The following is a 21722-nucleotide window of genomic DNA, read 5'->3' on the forward strand; positions in this document are numbered from 1 at the left end:
TCTTTTCTTTTCTTTTCTTTTTTGTATTTTCTTTTCAATTTCCAGTTTAGAAACTGCAGAGTAGTTAAGTTGTGGATTTTCCTTTTTCTTTCTGTTATTTAATATTTATATAGTTCTAGTTTTGCCCTTGTTTTTTTGTTACTTTAAGTACATTTTAATGCCAATACTTTTGGACTTTTACTCAAGTACATTTTGAATTCCAGACTTAGGCCTACTTGTAACAGACTATTTCTACATTGCAGTATTGATACTTTTACTTAAGTAAAAACATGTTCATTGATTTATTTTGCGGCAAAGATGTTGAAAAGAAAATATCGAATTGAAAGAGCACAAATTATTGTTGTATTATTTTTTCTTATAATCAAAGTGCTCACAGAAAATAAAATAAAAAAACAACCTTGAAACATATTTCTGTTATTGTTTGACCCATTCTGTCTCTGAGTTGTACCCAATGGGTCCATTTGGTTACGTATACTCTCCCAGAGTAAAATGATTACTCCACCTAGGGCTGTCACGATTATGACATTTTACATGACGATACATTATAGTGAAAATAGCCGATCTACAAGCTCACAAGTTGTAAGCTTGTAGATCAGCCATTTCTACAGTTTTTGAAAATGTTATATTGGAACATTTTCAACATATTAAAGATTGACCAAATAATCGTGATTATGTCAAGTAATGAGATTAGACGATTATGTAATAACTGTTAACTCCATCACCTGCCAATACCATAAACTGCTACTTCATTGACAATGCATAATCCATGCTTTTTTGATTCAAGTTTTAATCCAACATAATGCCACACAATCAAGGTTATTCAGGTAGAAAAAGTTTTAAAAGTATCAATACTGCAATGTAGAAATAGTCTGTTCCAAGTAAGAGTCTGGAATTCACAATGTACTTGAGTAAAAGTACAAAAGTATTGGCATTAAAATGTACTTAAAGTAACAAAAAAACAAGGGCAAAACTAGAACTATAGAAAATATTAAATAACAGAAAGAAAAAGGAAAATCCACAACTTAACGACTCTGCAGTTTCTCTACTGTAAATTGAAAAGAAAATACACTAAACTAAAAACTAAACTGAAAAACTAACTGAAATGGAAACAAGGACAAAACAACCCTGTGACACTCCTGCGCTAGGCACACAAAAGGTTATTTTCATGAAATAAAAATGTCATTTTGCCATGCCACGGCACCCTCATTATTGAAATGAGAGCAGAGGGTCCTCCTTATGCGGAATGCCTCCATCGAGGCATTGTTGGGGCCCATCCTGGAGACATCCCGGAGGCTGGAGGCTGGAGCTGTTACTTGGACTAGAGGTGCTCTTCCTGCCCCCTGGGCCCTGACAGATGGCAACCTTCCAACATAAAAAAGACAGTACAAGGTCTTATTTGAGATGTTCCTTTTAGGCAGGGTGTTTAACTGTACTTGTACTGTACTACATTTTTGTCTAATAAAATAATCAATCAATCAAACCTCATAAAGTTGTGCAGTATGCATGTGGCCTTGACACACTCCTCTGCAGTTCTAGGGGAGACTCCAATCACACGGTGGTACATGCGCCACTGAGAAGCGAGGATGCCAAAGGTATCCTCAACCACAAACCTGTCAGAAAAACAGAAATAAGCTTCATATTGGGAAAAAATAAATAAATAAAAAAGAGCAAAGAGAAAAAGAGCATCCATTGTTGCAGACAGTTATACATTCTTGGTTATTTTTGAATATTGCTGACTTCATGTCATTCACTCAAATAAAAACACATTTGTAACACAAACCGGGCACGGCTGAGACGGTAGTTGAAGATCCTGCTCTCCCTGGTGATGTCCTTTCCAGGGAAGGGTTTCATCAGGTCTCTTTGGAGTGCAAATGCCTTTGATTGATTGAAGACTTTATTAGAGGTTTGTATAGAAAAAGGTACAGTTCACTGGTACAAGGTCAACTAAAAGGAGATCCTAGTAAAGCACTTTGCTGAGTTCCACAGGAAACCATTGAAGTATCTCATATAACATTGAATGACAGGGGGAAAAGGGAGAATAAAAACATTGTGCAAAATATAAACCTCGTCAGCCACAAAGACATAGGGCACTGGTCCCCTGTACTCTGCTCCTGGAATGGGTGTATCGGCAGGGAGGTCCAGGGTGCGATCCCTCAGGTGCTCACCAAAAGCAGAATGGTACAATGTGGCACCATCAGGGTTCTTGCCATATTGGCCCACATCAATTATCCTGAAAAGATAATCAGCATCCACCACTGCCAGGAGGACAATTGAGAATGTTTTTTTGTAATTGAAATACAGTGAGCCGGACTTGAAAGGGCATTGTATGATGACATGCTTCCCATCGATGGAACCGACACAATTAGGGAAGTTCCATCGCTCATGGAACTTCTGGCTAATTGCTTTCCAGTCAGCCATGGTGGGAACAGGCATACATTCATCAACCATTGTGTCCCATATGGCTGTGGCAACTTGTCTCACGATAATCGAGACAGTGCTCACACCCACACGGTAATTGAAAGCGATCATTCTGAATGAATCGCCAGTAGCCAGGAACCTGTCAATAAACACAAATCAAAAACATGTTTTATTATGTTTTATAAAGACAAGTTACACTCTAAGCTGAACATGGCTTATCACACACACACACACACACACACACACACACACACACACACACACACACACACACACACACACACACACACACTGTATTATAGCTGTATTATGCACACACTGTATTATAGCTGTATTATGCACACACTGTATTATAGCTGTATTATGCACACACTGTATTATAGCTGTATTATGCACACACTGTATTATAGCTGTATTATGTTGTGTTTAAATGTTGGGTTTATTTATATTGTTTTATTATTAGTAGGCTATTATTACCGTAGGCAGATAGCAAGGCGTTCAGCTGGACCAATAGCCTTTCTGTAATTGGTATCCATCTTGACGATTATGGGGCCAACTCGGTTCAAAACCTCCTGAAACTGGGTCCTGCTCAGTCGAAAATATTCCATGAAACGCTCCCCATCAAGCCGAAGCTCTCGTACGAGCCTATGATATTCCCCCCTTTCAGCCCGACCCTGGAGGATGGGGTGAACCCAGTATCTCCGGGGTGGGCGGCGTTCTTGTTCTTCACGGATCCGCCGATGATGGATCAGAGCAATGACCAAAAGATGCCTCTGCATGGGATCCATAATGACATATAGGATACGGTACCATACAACCTTCGCCATTTTATACGTGGAATAATCTGCATACAGCACCGCCTAGTGCGCCTAGCGCGCACAATAGACACACCTACACACGCAGAGCCGAGGCGCACAGTTGGCGCACGGTTGGCGCACGGGTGGCGCAGGGTGACGCACGGCTCACGCACAGAATTGCGTTCCTGTCCGTTTTTACGGCGTGCGTAATTTCCCGGTGTGAAAGCGGCTTTAGGGCTGTCATTAAAATAAATACATTAAATAATAATAATAATTATATAAAAATAATAAAAAATTAAAATAAAAAAAATCCAGTCTATTAGCCCTTTTTTGACCTTTTTATATGATATATGCAAATGTCTCCAAATGAAAACGCATAAACATACACTTAGTAAAACATGTGTAAAATATTCATATTTTGTAGTTTTATCATGTCCTTTGAAATTGGGCTAGGTAAGGCTTCAAAATGTGTCCACATTGTGTTTTTCAGCTCCTATATGATAATAACAGTGTTATGCAGGCATCTATTTACTGAAAATATTTAGGCGAGGATTAAAAACCTGCTATTCCAGTAAGTTAAAACTTGCATTACTCAATGTCAGTTGCACACAGACTGATTATTTATTTCTGGGTAAAACTTCAAAATGTTTTCTTCAAAATGAGACCATGCCCAATGCATTACTCCAAATGGTTTAAAAACAACAATCAATTTACTTTGGGTACGCTGTGTATAGGCGTTTTTTGCAAATTATACAGGATTGTTAACAGGTTTTTAATAGGCTTTGTTATTCGTGTCCTTTATATCAATCTATAACAAACCATTTATATCAAACCTAGATTTTAAACCACTGCTGTGTTTATAATGCATGTTCCATAATGGTGGACATACAGTTTACACTAATTACGTGGGGCAAGGTCCAGACCTGACTAGAGACAGCCGCTGACAGCTCCGTCTCCGTCAATTGACGCGACCTCAGACCCGTCTGATGACGCGTCAGTGCTTAAATAGCGGTCAAGACGCAGCTTTGCGTCTCTGGACGGAGCTTGCGTCTTCTAGACGCGAAACCGCGGCCCTGGTAGACTTACCGCGTTTACAGACGCGATCATCACGGCTCTGTGAGACACACCGCGGCTCCAGACGCGATTATCGGTTTCAATCGCGGCTCTGAATTCTGAGACGCGGCTCAAAGACGGGGCTTGGAGGCTACCCGTCTGGCTGGAACTCGGAGCGGCCGCTGCTTCTATATTATAAGCGAACGATCCAACTGTGCATAGAGCGGCAGTTCATAGGGGTGAAAAAAAAGGAATGAGTTTATGTGCGCATCTCCCCCCATCTCTCTTTCTGTCTTTCTCTCTCTCCCTCTCTCTCTCTCTCCCCCCCTCTCTCTCTTTCTCTCTCCCTCTCTCTCTTTCTCTTTCTCTCTCTCTTTCTCTCTCTCTCTCAACGCAATCTTGTGGCTAGTATTATTTCTGTACTTCAAGCTTGATGGTTTGATGGAGGGACAATTAAAACATTTATATACACTGAATGAATACAGACACTTCACAGATATACAGTACTTAAAATTTTAAAAATCCGTTGAGAATTGACCGAGGCGGCGCCGACATTATTATGGCGCAGGTTTTGTCCGTGCGTAAATTGCGTAATAGCCTACTAATGCTGCTCTCATTCTCTCTCCATCTCTCTCTCCCTCCTCTCTCTCTCCATCTCCCCCCTCTCTCTCTCTCTCTCTCTCTCTCTCTCTCTCTCTCTCTTTAGTATTGCTATTATTATTATATAATTAATTATTATTATATTTAAAGCACATCGTCATGTCGGGTGGAAACCTTGTATTTCCAAAACCGTTTGTTTTGTATTTATCATCTAAGGCGTTGTGTGCTTGTAGATCGCCTGTTTTTACTAGTTTTGTGCAACTGATTACCCTGAATCAGTGATGTTTAGCAGATAATTCTGTATTACAGTGTGTACAGCAGGGGTTCCCAAACTTTTTCGTCTCAGGGCACCCCATAAATATTTATTTTTTTCCGAGGCACCCCTACAATTTTATATTCATAATATTATACTTATTATTATTATTTCCTAAAAGTATCTCTGTTGTACTGTAGCACGAAGACCTGAACCTCCCAATCGATGCAGAGGTGACGGAACATAGACATGTTCCGTCAAGACTATAAACTAGAGAGAACCCAGTGATAACCACTCTCTATCACTGGGTGCCATTGCAGGTGCCATTAGAGGTGCCAATCGAGGTGCCATTCAAGGTGTCATTGTAGGTGCCATTGGAGGTGCCATGGCAGGTGTCATTGGAGGTGCCATTGGAGGTGCCATTGGAGGTCTAGTGTCCGCCAAGGTAGTTTTAATATTAAAACGACCTGGCCCGTCAAATGATCAGCATCGCAATGGAGCTCATTATTCGAGCATCCCGAAGGGTGGTTGAAGGGGAGCGGTTGAAGAGCGGGCTGCGTCTTTCTCCAAACAGGGCGTACATGGATGACATGACGACAATAACAACGCCAAACACCAAACGCCCGCTGGATAAACCTAAGGGTTAAATTATTTTTGAGTAGAGTTGTATACAGATGTATTTCAATAAGTAGCCTATTTAGCCATGTTAATAAGACTAAAATATTAAGATTTTGATATTCGAGTAAGAATGATTTGTTACCCATATAGGGATGTGTTACTTGTTGATCAGACATTTTCAGCTCCACTCTTGGTACTGTGTGAAAGTATAAGTGAAAGTGCATAAAACATCAGGCGGTTATAGGGTATGTTTCTCTGTCCCCAGGTCGACACGTGGTTATTCAGACTCCGCCAGGGGAAGAGAAAATAGTGGCCATGTCCGTCTTAATGCACCATAACTTGAGTCCGGTCGTCCTGTTCCCTGACCTGGAAATGGAAACGATGACGAAGGTAAGTGCTTCTGCATGGCCACTACTTTTAAGTGTCCAAATTAATTCCAAATATTATCATCAAATTATCTCACGGCACCGCTGGACTGCTGTTGCAGCACCCCGGGGTGCCCCGTCACCCACTTTGAAAACCCCTGGTTTAGATAGTTTAAAGATGATGACATTTGTTTGTATATATTTAGAAGAGGTATATTGTGTTTTTAAGAACTCTTCGAGGAGTAATCACTCCTCGAAGCCCATTTTTAGCCTACAGATTAGCTTTTAATAATCCTAATCCCTGTAATTTAGATTTTGATGTATTTGCACTGGTCTTCTACCATTATTTAATGTAGTTGGGACAACTAAAGTTCAGGAGCAGGGCCACACCTTCAGTCCCGTTATCTCCACCTCCTATCTAGTCACCTCCAATCTCGTATCTACTCCTCCCATCAAGCCCCCTCCAATCAGGTCACCTCCGCCAGTATATAAACGCCTCCTAACCCTTATTCTCCCTCTGTTCTCGTTTTCGTCACCCACCCCCCCACCCTACTTCTCTTCTATTTCTATCTTTCTTTCAGGTTCCTGATGGGGTTTTTGTCGTGCCCGGGAGCTACGGCGGGACCCCCGAAGACTTCCCCACCTCGGCTTAAAGGTTCGGCCTGGACGGCATAGGCATCTTCATTATTTGAAGATCTTCATTATTTGTTCTAATGTTTTCGTTAATTGTTTGCCTTAATTCTTTTGTTAATACATTTCTTGCATTCAAAAATGGTGTGGTCCTTGTTAGTGAAAGTTAAGTATGTATTTCTCTGCATTGTTTTCTGCGTTGTTTTTAACCTTGAGTGTGTATGTTTTGTTTGGGAACAAAAGCTGTGGGGTTTCTGGTTTCCAGAAAAATAAGATTCGGACCAAGATAACCTCTCAAGTCAACAGCGTTTCACGAGACGTGAGGACTACAGCAGAGGTTTGATTTACCATTTAAATATAGATTTAATATAGCTTAATATAGCCTAGATTTGTTTTGGCTTTTTTTAGCCTATAGCTTAATATATATTTGAACAATATGCCACAGCGTAGGCCTACTTCTCTCTTTTTTTTAAATTTATATTTATTTATAGGTCAAGAAGAAATGGTCTGATGTCAAAATGGCAGTGAAAAAGCGCGTCAGCGCTCACCGACAGAGCGCAATGTTGACCGGAGGTGGTCAGGTAAGTTAGTTATGTGACATTGTAGACCGCAAAGCAACAAGTTGATACAGATGCAATACAGATCGGAAGCTTATTTCCATTGTGATCCTATGACCAGACTAATCCAGATTTGGAGCTGACCGAGGTGGAGGAGAGGGTTGCCAGCCTGATTGGAAAATAATCCATAGAAGGGTTAGATGTGCCAGGAGGCGACGCCGCTGTGTTTGATGGTAAGATCATGCACATGATATCAGTAGCCAATTGTCTTACATTTAAATGAATACACCGTTCACACATTTACAGTAGTTTTTATTCTTTATACAAATTGTAATTTCAGAGCCTTCGTGCAGTGGCACAACGGGGGCAGCCGTTGTTCCAGAGGAGGAAAGCGGCAGTGGTTCCTCGGTCCCCAGCAGCAGCGATGTCCCGGCTGGCGGTGGTGGTGCGGCCCGTGCGGGAGGCCGTGGAGAGGTGCGAGGTGAGAGCGCCCGCCCTTCCTCGGTCCCCAGCCCCAATGACATCCCAGCTGGCAGTGGTGGTGACGCGGGAGGCAGAGGAGAGGTGCGCGGTGAGAGCACGCGCCCTTCCTCTGCTGCTGAGAGAGCCCAGGTGGTCACAGCTGCAGTCCTGGAGGGCCAACAAAACATAATTGAAGCGTTAGGTCAAATTAACCAGTCTATCATTAATTTAACAGCGGGCATCTCGCAGAGTGTGGAGAGGATATGCAGCGCACTGCAGACCCGGCCAAATGCTGAATAAATATTTGTTTTTGTCAGTAAAATGCTGTGTAAAGTGTCTGATTTATTCTTGGGCCTTTTAGCCATGTTTATAGTTGTTTCGTTGCCTTTGCTGTTTTATGCCAATGATTGTAAACCCTGGAGCACTTTGAGGTATGCAATTTTGTTTTAATGTGCATTATAAATAGTATTTGGGTACAGCTTATCAGGCTAAACGGTCAGCATGGGGTTACATACATTTTTAAAAACGACGAATGATTTCCGCCCTCCTCTGTGCGGCCCTCTGGTAGTTGTTCGCTGGTAACATTGGTTCGATGGGCATGGGCGCGTCTAACAAAATGGGGCCTTCCAGGGGCACTCCATGGGCCACCGCAATGTTGTGGAGAACAGCACAGGCCAGTATCATGTTGCAAGCCTTCTCTGGCTTGTACAACATTGTGCCACCAGTGTGGCTCAGGGAAAGCCACCTGCCTTTGTGACACAAGCAGATGTGGATTAGACTTAAATATCTGATAACCAAATAAATGATTACTGAAAATAAATGGATGTGATCACACACGCGTCTCGCCTTTTAAATGTCCGATGCAGCGCTCCACAGTAGCGCGTGTTTCGATGTGCGCATCATTGAACCTGCGCTCCTGGGCAGTTTGGGGTTCCTGCAGTGGAGTAATGAAGTACTCTGCCATGGCATAACCTTTTGTCACCTAGAACACAAGTCCCACTGAAATGTTAGTATTTGGAATACATTTAAATTAATGTTTTTCATTTTGAACACAGGCTACACAGCCTATAGCCAAGGTCTACTCACCTATTAGATGACTCGTGCCGCGTAAAGCGCCTGCCTGCAGTTGAATGCCCACACCACTGTTGTGAAATCAGGCGCGCAGATCCACGAAATGTATAGAGGGGGACCAATGCGCGCGCGCGTCCGTGCGCGCCCGATTTCGTTTTTTTTCCCGTGCAGAGATCGGTTTTCGGCCAGTTTTACCCCCTCATTTTCCTTCAGATACGGGCCTAACGGTTTTATGATGTATTATTTATTTACTTTTCAAGTTATCACTACTGCAATAACCAACACAACCAAAGCTTACATGAAAAAGTAAATAGTTACCATTGTTGCTTGTTGGTCAACTTGGTCCTCCCGAAATGTACAGTTCTAGTTCTGTAGCAACTTGGGACAGGTTGTGAGGTCGGTATCCATTTAATTCCAATAAATGTGTCCAATGAAAACATAGTCCAATGAAAAATCATGCTGTCCTTCTGGCTTCTTCCACACCACAGCAAGAGAGTGTATCCACCACAGCCAAAACAAAGTCGCCACATTATGATGTCATCACTCACTCTGAGACTCTCAGAACTGTTATTACTACTATTATAAAACGATTTGTACATGATTTGACCAGTGGCCACCTCATACAGACCTTAGCTTCCCTCCTGCTAGCACTGTGACTGTGTGGCTGTGTGGCTGGATGGTCCGGTCCCACAATCGTTCCTGACAGAAACTGTGTCCTGAACTATAGTTCCTCTCTATGGTCCTGGCAATAACAATGCTAATGCAGAAGAGAATAAATAAATATTACACCTATTCTAGGTAGTAGGTAGGATATCCTCTAAAATGTGGTTACATTGGGCATGGTTTGGATGACAATATAGTCTTTGCAACAGAAAGTAATTATTAAAAACCATAGCAATTAAAAAATAATAGATTTAATATTAGATTTTTATTCTCAAAAATGATTATTTGATTATTCTAACCACTAATTACAATTAATTGTAGCTATTTCATGAAGGGTTTTACTTGATTGTTAGAACTATATAATTTTTAGCTTGATAACTGGTCATTGCGACCGTAGGTCGCATTTACTATCAAAAGCTCCACGGGCTGTCTGTCAGTCAGTGAGTGAGTCACACTTTTGCCCTGCTCATATCTCCACAAACGTTGCCCCGATCCATGCCAAAATTTCCACACAAACTCCTTGCCTGCCAAACTACAACCTCCAAGGACCCCCGGAGTTCCAGGGACCCCCAGGGTCCGCATTATCAGGAATTCCGCATTATCAGGATTGTTCTCCGCGGAATCAATACTTTTTCTCCGCGGATTCCTGGGGGGACTATCTATTGAGTTATTCCAGCAGCACTCTTAAATACTTTAAAATGTCATCAATAATTATTTTCTCAAAAAAAGATTTTTTTTCTGAGGGTGACTGGGTGGACCTGGGGGGGGACACGTACCCCCTGTCCCCCCCGCGATTTTCGCCTGTGTGAAATATGTAGGAGTCGTGGGAACCCCCTGGCCACCGGGCCACCACATTGAGGAGGGATAGGTCGGCATCACAAATTACCTGAACGTTGATGGAATGGTAGTTTTTGCGATTGACATATGCATAAGCATTAACCGATGGTGGCTTAATTCGGACATGTGTGCAGTCAATCGCTCCTATCACGTTCGGTAATCCAGCAATCTCATAAAATGCACGTTTAATCACTGTTTGCTGGTGGCCCTCGTTGAATGGGAACGGATGAATTCCTCTGTAAGGGATTTGATAACCTCCAGTACAGAGGGCATCATCCGGCTCACCGTGGGCTGAGTGATGCCAGACCTATCCCCGATCTCGCGTTGGAATGTGCCGGTGGCCAGCACCCCCAATGTGGAGAGAACCTGGGTGGGCACTGATATGGCGCACAAGCGCCTGCTTTGTCTCCTTAAAATGGGTTCGAGTCTATCACACAGCCATATTAATATGTGCCGTGGAAAACGGAACCGACTCATCAGTCAGGTGTCATTTTCTGCCAATAAGTCGGCTCTGTCTTTAAAGACCCGCTCGGCCCTAAGACGCACACCACATCCATTCTCTTCTTCCTCTGCTGCCTCTGCTATGACCTCTTCTAGAAGAGCCAGGTCTGCCATTGTTGCCATCTGATGACTGTCAAAGCTTGTTTAAATAGGTGCCAAAATGTACATAACAGTTTGTAATTGGTCGGGTGATCGCTTATAATTATGACACCTGTTGTAAAAGATTTGGATATGGTTTATCTATTTTTTATGCGTTTAGGAAATATACGCATTTCTTTTTTTTCTTCTAGATGAATCCTACACCACCTCTGGACTTGACATGAGATTTGATCCTACCCTACGCCAACGCCAAAGTCAAGTTGAAATGATAAATGTCGAGACTTCCCTAAATTTCGGTGTACACCCAAATTTTGATCTGCACCACGTTGATAAATGAGGGCCATAGTGTGTTTGTATTTGCTCAAGAAAAAACAATGCATGCGCAGGTTGGACTTGTGGGTCTTTGCGCTATAAAAGAGTTTACGGAGGTCAGTAGCATATTCAAGGACTCACAATAAACCTCACTTATACTGTAGAGTTACATTTAATTGAACAGATGCACCTGTATTTTCTTCTGTATTATGGGTGACAATTGGCTGCAATACAAACCTATCTGCCTTGTGTTAGCAATCGACAATGATGACTTCACTGAAGACTTCATACGACTGCAAAGCAGAAATGAAACACTACGACAACAACATCAAGTCTCTCATTCAATCCTACATTGATCGTTCTGGGAGCGAGGAGGATTTGCAGCTCGAGGAACAACTCCTGGAGCAGACAAACAAAGATGCTAAACACTTGGCAGAGTGAAATATTTCGTTTTTTTCTTCCTGGGTTTTTCTAATGCAGACTTTATGGTCAATGTGGAGGGGAGGATGGCTGAACAACAACTCCAACTATCCTCTATGCGCAGGTATCCAGTATTACAATTACTGTACTTTCACTGATGCATATTTTAATATGTAAAACATTCAGTTTATTTTCAACATCATTGCATTGCAGTGTGTGATTGTTGTCACATCACATTGTACCTGTCAGTATTCTAATGATGAGACAATGACTGCTAAAAAAAATGTATATTAACACATATGGTGCCAACCCCGAGTTTCCCGAGTTTGTATGGGTACCAACGCTGTGCCAACCCCGAGTTTCCCCGAGTTTGGGCCGTTTTTGAAGAAAAAAAAATCTTTTCATTTTTTTTTTTCAAAAATGTTTTTTGGACCTCCAGAAATGTGTTAGGCATGATCACGATCGCGAAATTGCATGTTTAACCCCGATACCAACCCATTCTTTCAAACATGGCAGCCATGTTTGTTTACATCTGAAGAAAAAATAATGGCTGATAAATCATGAATGCCTGAACGGATTTCCAAGCGGTTTTTTTGTTTGAAAGCTGTCAACAGCGGTGCATCATCTAGGCATGGGCGTGCACGATCCGTGCACTATAAATTACATGGAAGTCTATGGAGACCATGGCATCAAGGGACATTGAAGAGAAAAAATCATGGCAACAAAAAAGTAATGAAAGATGCCTATGTGAAAGATATGAGGTTGTTGGTAAATGTGTGTTTTGTTGTTCAACTGTGTTCACACAGAGCATTTTTACTTGTGTTGTCTTTGCGTAGCTTGGCTTGCTGAATTACAGCTGAAGATGAGATAGAAATATAATTGATTGGCCCATCTTGAGGAGGTGGTTGTGTAAACATCAAAATGTTCAAGTCCTGACCGCTTTGGGGCTTTTAATTGTAAGCTGTCCCATTTGCCTTGATTTAAAGTATTGGTGGGCTTACAAGGCTTGCCACATTTTAGGACACATTCATAGGACATTGTATGCTTTGTCTTTCATTGGGTGGTGGGAATGTGCTAATTTTAATTTACCGCTTGAATCATAATTTTTGATAAGTGTTAAAACACTTTATTAACTATTGTCTATTTTCTATTGTAAATTGAGCCAGGGGTAGGACTTGATAGGCACTATATGCTTCTCCCTTCCCCTTCTCCAGTATTCTGGACACTTAACGGACTTGACGACCTGTGCCTTGAACTTTACTTTATTTCTCTATTGTAATTGGGTCTTGCTCATAATGTACAATGCATAGGCTTATGTATTTTGTCAAACACACCTCCCACAACAACACAAATGTGATGTCTACAGACCAACAAGAACAGAAACACTGCACAGTGCAAACACAGGGCTTAAATAGACAGGGATTAACAGGACACAGGTGAACACAACAGACAATCAACACTGGGATAGGCTGGGGGACTGAGAGGACACAGGTGGAAGCACTGACAAAATCACACTGGCTAGACAAGGCAGGTAACAGTAACTAGGCAGACAGGAAACACTGGGAGCAATACTACACAATAAGGGTACCGACAGAGTAACAGAAAACCAAAACCAAACAGAGCAATTGGAAACTGCAAATCAGCAACTGTTGTTTACACACAAACATTAACTTTATTGACTGCAGAGATTACTTCTGTGTACTTCTGTGCTTTCATTAGAGCTAAATATGAAGGCTCTGTGACGGTTTTGGAGAAAAAAAATTGAGATTTGGAGTTCATAATTTGCAGCCATCCCTTGCACTTGAAGGTCAAAAATAGGTAAAATCATTATAGGCTATACACACCAAATATGCATTCCCTGACCAAAATAGTCTCTGAAACCTTGTATTGTAAATCTTATTGTAGGTCAAACCATTAAAAAGTTATTTTCACAGCAGATTTTGGTAAAAAAAAATATATATATTGAGGGGTGTTACTGGAGAAAATGTCTAAGCCCTTTTATAAAATGCCATGACCCTCCCTCTCAATTGGGGGAAAAAATCAATGACCCTCCCCAAGCATTAAAATTAAAAAGATTGACCCTCCCCTACAACATGACATTTACCACAGTAAAATTACGGTATGCCTAAAACCTTAACTTAATTATTCCTAACCAGTGGTGAGAACAGAACAGAGAAGCAAGTTGACACATGTGCACAACACATGTAACAGCTGCCATTCATTTCATTCATTCATTTTGCCATTCATTCTGTGCTGTTGATTGCCTGTGGTCAAATCTGGTCAAATGCACATTTTCAACGAGTGATCGTTAACCTAATGTTAATTGTTTTAGCACCATTTCACTTTAGGGAGGGGGGATACAGTTCTGACAACCATTGTTGCTGCCTTACACAGCTCTCCATTGTTTTAGAAAAATACATTTTAGTATAAACACAGCCACTTCAGTTCATTCACTAACTGCAGTGACTGTGGGGCATTTCCAGGGATGGCACTCAGGGTTTGTCATTAAATGAAGCAAAAGGCTGTTGACAATGGTTGCATAAGTGCCTGTACCTCTGGAGCCATTGTTTGCTTTTGAAAAATTGCATGACCCTCCCTTGAATTCAAAGTGAAATCAGCAGACCCTCCCTAGGACTGAAATTAAAATAGCATGACCCTCCCCTATTTTCCTCCAGTGGGTGCTGTTCATAAAAAACGATTGCTCCCTTAATAACCCTCCTAGATGACAAATCCAGTGAGAAATGGACCTTTGCTCTCCACGGCCACGGAGCTGCCATAAATTATCCAACTGGTAGCCTAAATTAAAACAAACTAATCTTTCTATTGTAAATACCATCTATTTTGGAAGTTTCTATCCATACCTCTGCCTGACCCTGTAAATACCATTTATTTTTGCATTGTGTTTTTTACGACTGATGATATCTTCTGCATGTGTTACTGTGTTGGTGTGCCTGTCATTCAATGTTATATTAGTTAAAAAAGGATCTCAATATGGAAACAAGCCATATAGGCTATATTCTTGGGCATATAGTTGACCTACCATGTAACTGCCATGAAACTGTTTTCCTATGCAAACGTAAAATATTTTTTCAATCAATCAGTCAATCAACCAATCAATCGATTGATCAATCATGCTATATGAGAACAACAATCTAAAATAAGCAAACAAGTATATAACCGTTTTAGACATTTGACTTTAATCATACAATAAACAAGAAATGAGCAAACAAGTGAATGTGTAAAAATACTCTTGTATAAATTGTAGATCTGCAATAGAGACACACGGGTGCCTACAAATTCACGCCCCCTTCATTTTGCCTTTAAGTGGCATATCTGTCATCTTGATACACTTCCTACAATATACTTTAATATACTTCATCTGTGAGTCAAAAGTGCTAGCATTGGAAATCTTAAGTTTAGGTGGTCGCATGGTACACACGTCATGGACGCATCCCTTGAGGTTTTCAATACCCAGATACGCTTGTCTCTCATGTATAATTAGGCTGTTTATTTTTGGGAAATGATCGCATCTTGCTTCTTCCAAACGGAGTCTATTTTGGGGGGTCGTGGCTTGAAAAGGTTGAGAACCACTGCTCTAGGGAATCTGTGAAAGTTTAAAGCTGAGGTAACATTAACTTTACTAAAGGCAACTCCTAAGTAGCCTGACTGTAAGCGTCAGACTCAATCACACACTTCGTTTTGGGATTGAGTGAGCCTGGGGACGGAGATTCTACTTTAGCGGGGGCGGGGTAAAGCCTATTGACGTCACACACACACACACACACACACACACACACACACACACACACACACACACACACACACACACACACACACAGACACACACACACACACACACACACACATGGGTGGGTGACGTGACGTAACGTTTTCGCTGTCCTCGGTGTCAAACATGTATAAATAAAAAATATATTTGTCAAAAACCTTCTGAATATTGTGCAGGACATTAAGCTTTATGTGAACTTACTCAAGATTAAAACATTTCATTCCTCATTTCTTCAGAATCTTCAACCAAACATGGCAAAACTCATATGGTGTGACTGTCCTGACCTTGTTTCTCAAAGTGGGAACTTGAATAAAACTAAGAAAAATAATTGCTAAAAATCATTTGAAAATGAATTTAGGCTAAAAAAAATGTCTATTTTGAGCCTATATCTTTTCAAAGTCAAAGCATAATGTTTTCAGTCATTTCTGATCAAAAACATTTTGTCCCCCAACCCAAAATCATTTGGTGTGACACTAGTTTGGAAAAATTAAACAGGCAATTATTTGGACACCTATTGGCTAGAGAGGTCCTTCTTCTGTAAGGCTATTCAGCACTCCCAGCACAACTGCAAGACAGGTGTCTGAGGTGAGTTATGATTTTAACATTTTCATGAAATGCCATCTTGTTGAAACGTTGACAAACTCACCATTCTGGATGTCTTTTGGTGTGACACCTTTTCTTTAAAAAAAGCTTAAGTTATTTGAAGTTTTGGTCATATTTCCATGTAGATCTAGGCTGCTTTGTTATAGCTAGCATGCTGTTAGCATGCTAATGTGTACATAGTAGCCTCAAGGTAAACCTAAATGGAGAAAACAGTAATATGGTGTGACACTTAATCATATGGTGTGACATGTCTGCTTGTCACACCATATGACTTGACTGTCACACCATATGATGTATACTGTATTTAACTACAGATATAACAACAAATAACAAAGTTCCATGTTTCTTTTGTACATTTAAACATTTGTTTTAAACATTTTTACATAAAATGTAATTTAGCTTCATTCAGTGATACTTCAAATTCATCAGACAGAGCAGAAACCCCTTCACAGAAACCTTAACATATTGTTTCAATCTAAACAATATTTTCTCTTTGTCTTAAACTATACATTCCATTTTCTTTTGTCAGCTGGAAAATGACAAGTGCTGAGAGAACGAGAAAGTACAGGGAGAAACTAAACAATGACCCAGCAAGGAGAGAGGAGCCAAAGGGGCGAGACTGCATTTTCTACGAAGAGCAGGAGGTTGTCTGTGGCATAGCAGAACCGCAACAAGGCAGCCGGTTTGCTACCCTCACCAAATACGACTGGCTGATGTACAATACAGTCTAAATGTATAATCTAATCTGATCTAATACTTTTGTACTTTGACTCACTGGACTGGACAGTGGACAGTGTTAAGGTAGGACCCGAGACAAAACTAGCGAAAATAGCTGATCTACAAGCTCTCAACACGTTGTGCTGCGAGAGCTTGTAGATCAGCTTCAGAGTTGCGCAACCCAGCACTCTTTAGCTAGTGGAGATGTGGTGTAATGTCATGATTCCTAATTACATTTGTTCAACACAAAATGCTGTGTTCAAGTTCAGGAGACTTCGGAAAAAAGCAATTTACCTGAATGCTGAGTTCTGTTTCCACTAATTGGTGTTAATAAAATGTTGCCTTCAATGCCTTGGCTCCAAGTGTGGCTATGCGCCTTATTGTCCCTTTAGGATCCTTCTGCCGTGGGCCGGCAGAAGACTTAGGTGTGCGTAGCATTCCTGTGCACATCCTCATCATCCATCTACTACTACAATTCTTTCTTATCCCATGTTAAAGCCCTACAATAATATCCTGTTCAGAAATATTAAGGCCATGTTATCCTGGGTAATTGTTTAATCAATCAGTAAAGTTCAGTACTCACTAATAGGTAGGTTAAAACACAGTTTGCTTTGACACATGAAGATATGATCATACGGTGTGACACTAAATCATTTGGTGTGACATTCCAAATAGTGAGAAATCATACCTTTATTAATGATTAAACCAAAAAAATGTTTATGGATTACATAGAGAATATTATCAGGAAGAGTCACAAATATTTGTGTAATTTTAGAGAAAGTTTTGACAGAATACATTTAAAATATGTTGTAAGATCATGAACATGGGCCTCACACAGAGTGTCGATTATGAAAAAAATATACAGATATAATTAATTTTCAAAAAACTATAGTGGATCACTGGTTAGTTATGATAAAGGACTTTGATAAAGTGAGTAACTTAAGAAAGATGTACTCCATTTTCATTTTATGAACAATTATTTTCATGTCACACCATATGACGATTTTAGGCACAAGTACAACAAACTGCTGAATAAAGTCTGATTCCAATAAAATATCTAAAAACAAAATGTATTTCCATAAGGTTGAGAGTGAGTAGAACAAAAGTAAATAACTTTTATGCCTGCAATTTAAAGTTTTTTTAAAAACACATTTTTTGGGGCGTCACGTCACTGACCCACATACACACACACAGCCCTGTGTGTCGCCGACGGCGACGTGGCGTGACATTGCAAAAATACGTTATTTATCATAACATATTATATGACTGCATGTTTACGTTAGTGCAAAATGGTATTAACACTTTCCCGTCCGAAATAGAATGGGGGTTGGTAGATTAGCCGTGAAATTTCTATTATTGTATTGTGATCGAGACATAATATTATGTTTATAAACATGAGCCCGCCGCCCCTCCATCTTGAACAGCGCTGTTGTTTTTTCTTTTTTTTTTTTCCCCAGGTCAGTAACTCACTGTGATTTTCTCGATCTCCGTTGGGATAGAATGGGTGTTTTGGCCGATCATCGATCTCCCCGTGCGTTTCGCGTGCACGATCCGTTCACGTAAATGTCCCCGCAAATAATCCATGTGTGACTGAAAAACAGAACTGAAAAGTTTCGCTAGCATAGCCCCAAGCATGGCTGCAGGAGGAGCTCGAGTGTGTAGACAGTAAACGGATGGGTGGAAGGTGCCTTGGAGAAGGAAAGGGCCATGACGTCACCTCTGCTTCATGCATGGTCTGCATGAGCTATCAGTGCACGAGTGGTGACTAGGGAAGGTTAGACGATCGCCGATTTTCAGATGAAAATCATTTATTCCGGTTTTAATGACAAAGTCCGGGAAAGTGCAACGTGGCTGAGACTCCTTGGTGGGAAGTACGATATACGACGGTTTTAACATGGGGGGGCCCCCCATGGCTAAGAAAGTGTTAAAACGTAATGAAACGGCACTATTATATAGTTTATTAAAAGAATTCGAGTCGAGTCTGACTCCGCCATGACAGTTTTCACGGACCAATCAGAGTCCACTAGCGGCTCACGTGGGCAGAAGAGCACCAATCAGAGTCCACTACGGTCTCTCACGTGGGCAGAACAGCTCCGCAGGGAGGGGGCTGGGACCGGACCAGCCTACCACGTGCCTCAAGTCTACAGCCCTGATTGGCCCATTCAATTCGCCCGCTCTTTAGGCGAGCTTGAAATAAAATAAAATATCTCGGGCTCAGTCCACACTACACACCACCCACCAACAGGGGGTGGTGATGTGCGGACTGATTTATCAGGCTAACTCCTAAGTGCTTGTGCAATCTGGGAGGGTCCCCAGTTAAATTATGATTTGGGGATTGTGGCTTGAAAAGGTTGAGAACCACTGCTCTAGGGAATCTGTGAAAGCTTAAAGCTGAGGTAACATTAACTTTACTAAACTTAACTCTTTAATTTACTCTATCCCAAAATCTATCTGCTTTATGTTGCATGTTGGGGGTCAGTAAGGGGTTTTGTACATGGCCATAGACAACTTTTCCTCTGAGGCCATTTTTGCCAAATGTTTTTATTTCTTTTTTGCTAAACCAAGGCTTGCATTGGAATCCTTTTTTGACACCTGAGATGGTTACAAAGCAGATTTGTTTTACTGCATAGTGAAGTTAATGGTAGGCCAACCACAACTTTCAGCCTGTGGCAGTTAACTACTGGGGGAAATGAATTGGACCAGTTGAACCCTAGCGTCCATAATATATTCTGAGAACTTTAGCCAAAAATAGCAGATCTACAAGCTCAAAGAGGTTTGGTGTAGAGGGGGCAGACTAAGCACAGAGTGAAAAGTCAGGTTAATTAAGTATTGACTGTTCAAGTAGTTCATCTGAAACATCTGAAAAATACAAATGGACATGAATCTATGATGAGGTTGTGGGGGTCCTTGCTTTATTTCTCTCTTAACTAAGGGGTCCTTGGCCTGAAAACGTTGAATACTCCTGCTGTATAGTGAGTCAATGGGACCGTGAATATACAGTTATACAAATTGCCATAGATTTTTTTTCTCCCCCCGCAATGTTTCTGGCAGAGCAGACCTCTCATTCTGTGGACCTTAATGACCAAACTAATAAAACGGAAATAAAATTACTGCATGACGTAACCCTATTCCTGAGCTTGTGGGTCCCACTACAGAATAGATATTAAAATGACGCTGGAAGTGTTATAAAGTGAGACATTTTTAAACGGGTCTGACCTGGACCATGGCTGTGAAAATGGCCATTCGAGCAATGAATCAATGAGTGACAAAAGTACAGCCCTAATCTAGCTCTCCACCTCCAACAGCCACTCCTGTCGTCACCTGGACCAGCTTGCTGGACTGTTGCGCTCCCAGCAGCAGTCCACCTCAACTGAGAGATCGCTGGCCGGACTCTTTGAACCCGCCCCTAGAAGGAACAGGAGGCTTCAAGCCCTTGCCAGCAACACAATTGCTGTACGTTGGGAGCATGACTTCTGTTGCCTAGCTCAGCCAGGGCATAAGCACAAGCCAACACCACTGGAGTGTGTTGAGCTGAATAGACGTGGACTCGGTAAAAGGAGGGTGCGCCTGTCCAGAGAGTCTACCCATCTGGATCTTGTCCACGGTCTCTATACTGCCTTTCCCCCCCTACAGTTTGGAGGCGGGTTCAAGTTATATAAGAGCAATAGAGCTGGTGAACTGATAGAGATCGATATGCCACCGGGTGGCTACAGTGTCTCGTTTTTAAGAAACGAGAGTGAGCTTAATCGGGCTGTGGCGTATGTTGTCCCTATACAACGGCGGCTGGAGGTGGCCGCGTCACAGGGACCTGTGGTAGCTGAGGAACAGGTAATTGCTCATGATTGTCTTTCTAGTGCACCAAGTGTCATATAAACACTCACATGGAAAGGAATTACTTATGGAATACACCCAAACCTGTTTGCGCTTAATCTTTCTTTTCTTTTTTAAACCTGTGCTCCACTCAGGTTGTCAAGGAGAAGTGCTTGCACTGCCAGCTAGAAATTACCCTGCAGTTTCTTGACATCCATGTGCGTTCCTGCGGAACTGGGTACTTTTTTTTTTGTTCTGTAATCTGTGCCTCAGTCTGTCCGTAGCTGAAAAGTCCATAAAACTGAAATGATGTTTCTGTCTGTTGTACGGCTCATCAGGAGAGACAGAGGATACCCCCCCCCCCTTGCTGGACCATCTCTGTAAGTACACAATGTCGTGGGTGGGCAGGGTAATATTTATTTTGTTACGTTTCTTCAGAGCATATAATCCCAATAGAGCAAACATTATGTTGTTGCAATAACAAGGCACCTTATCGCTTTTGCATTAAATATTTGTAAGCTGGTAACTAACATAAAGCAGACATTTTGGCCCCGGGGATTTCTGACTCAAACATGCTGCTATGTTGTAGAAATATTTGTTTAGATCAACAAAATCAGACAAAGCAGTGATCCAAAAGTTCTTGCATTGGTTGTACAGCTGTTTAACAGTTATCGTGGGTTTTAACAGCAATAACATCCAGCTTCGCGTGGGACTTCTCCTCGACCCTGGTCTGAAGACGTACTCCCACAAGCACGGTATTGTAATTTCTTTCAACTCCAATACCTCAACTTGAATGTATTAACTTCTACAACTAAAGGATGAACTGAAACTAACACTTTGTCTGTGGTTTGCACACACTTTTCAGCCGTGAAGGTTCAGAAAATCCACATTGCACTGTCGCGAGACGAGTCTGCGTTGACCACGGCCCTGAGAAGAACATTCCCCATCCTGGGAGAGCAACAGTTTAAGCTGTGCACCGTGGACGGCCGGAAAAATATCCACATAATCGATAGGAGTCTGTGGAACGCAGTTGGCCTCCGGTCGATGACAACAAACATGCGATCGGCAATCTACGTGCTCCCTAAGGTACTGTCTGTTATATGCCATGTCCATCAGATTATAGATTAATGAAGGGGGGAAAAGCCTGAT

The 21722-nt window shown here is 41.6% G+C and overlaps 1 protein-coding gene across 1 annotated transcript; it reads right to left on the reverse strand.

Moving 5' to 3' along the window:
• Positions 1–435: 435 nt before the first annotated feature.
• Positions 436–3426, reverse strand: LOC308298290 (uncharacterized protein). Its single transcript, XM_080741858.1, has 5 exons — positions 2896–3426; positions 2065–2557; positions 1781–1875; positions 1482–1610; positions 436–1362 (listed from the first exon to the last, which is right to left on the reverse strand). The coding sequence occupies exons 1-5, from the start codon at positions 3243–3245 to the stop codon at positions 1164–1166; spliced, it is 1266 nt and encodes a 421-aa protein (XP_080597984.1). The 5' UTR covers positions 3246–3426; the 3' UTR covers positions 436–1163.
• Between the last annotated feature and the right edge of the window lie 18296 nt (positions 3427–21722).

The sequence above is a fragment of the Nannobrachium achirus genome (genome assembly GCF_963921795.1).
Source record: "Nannobrachium achirus genome assembly, chromosome: 14".
NCBI classification, from domain to species: domain Eukaryota; kingdom Metazoa; phylum Chordata; class Actinopteri; order Myctophiformes; family Myctophidae; genus Nannobrachium; species Nannobrachium achirus.

What these genes read in the sequence shown, in the direction of transcription:
- LOC308298290 (XM_080741858.1), bottom strand. Translation starts at nt 3,245, where the DNA reads ATGGCGAAGGTTGTATGGTACCGTATCCTATATGTCATTATGGATCCC. An exon ending in CGCCTTGCTATCTGCCTACG is followed by an intron (nt 2,558 to 2,895) that starts GTAATAATAGCC and finishes GTTTATTGACAG; the next exon opens with GTTCCTGGCTACTGGCGATT. An exon ending in TACCGTCTCAGCCGTGCCCG is followed by an intron (nt 1,611 to 1,780) that starts GTTTGTGTTACA and finishes TTTTTCTGACAG; the next exon opens with GTTTGTGGTTGAGGATACCT.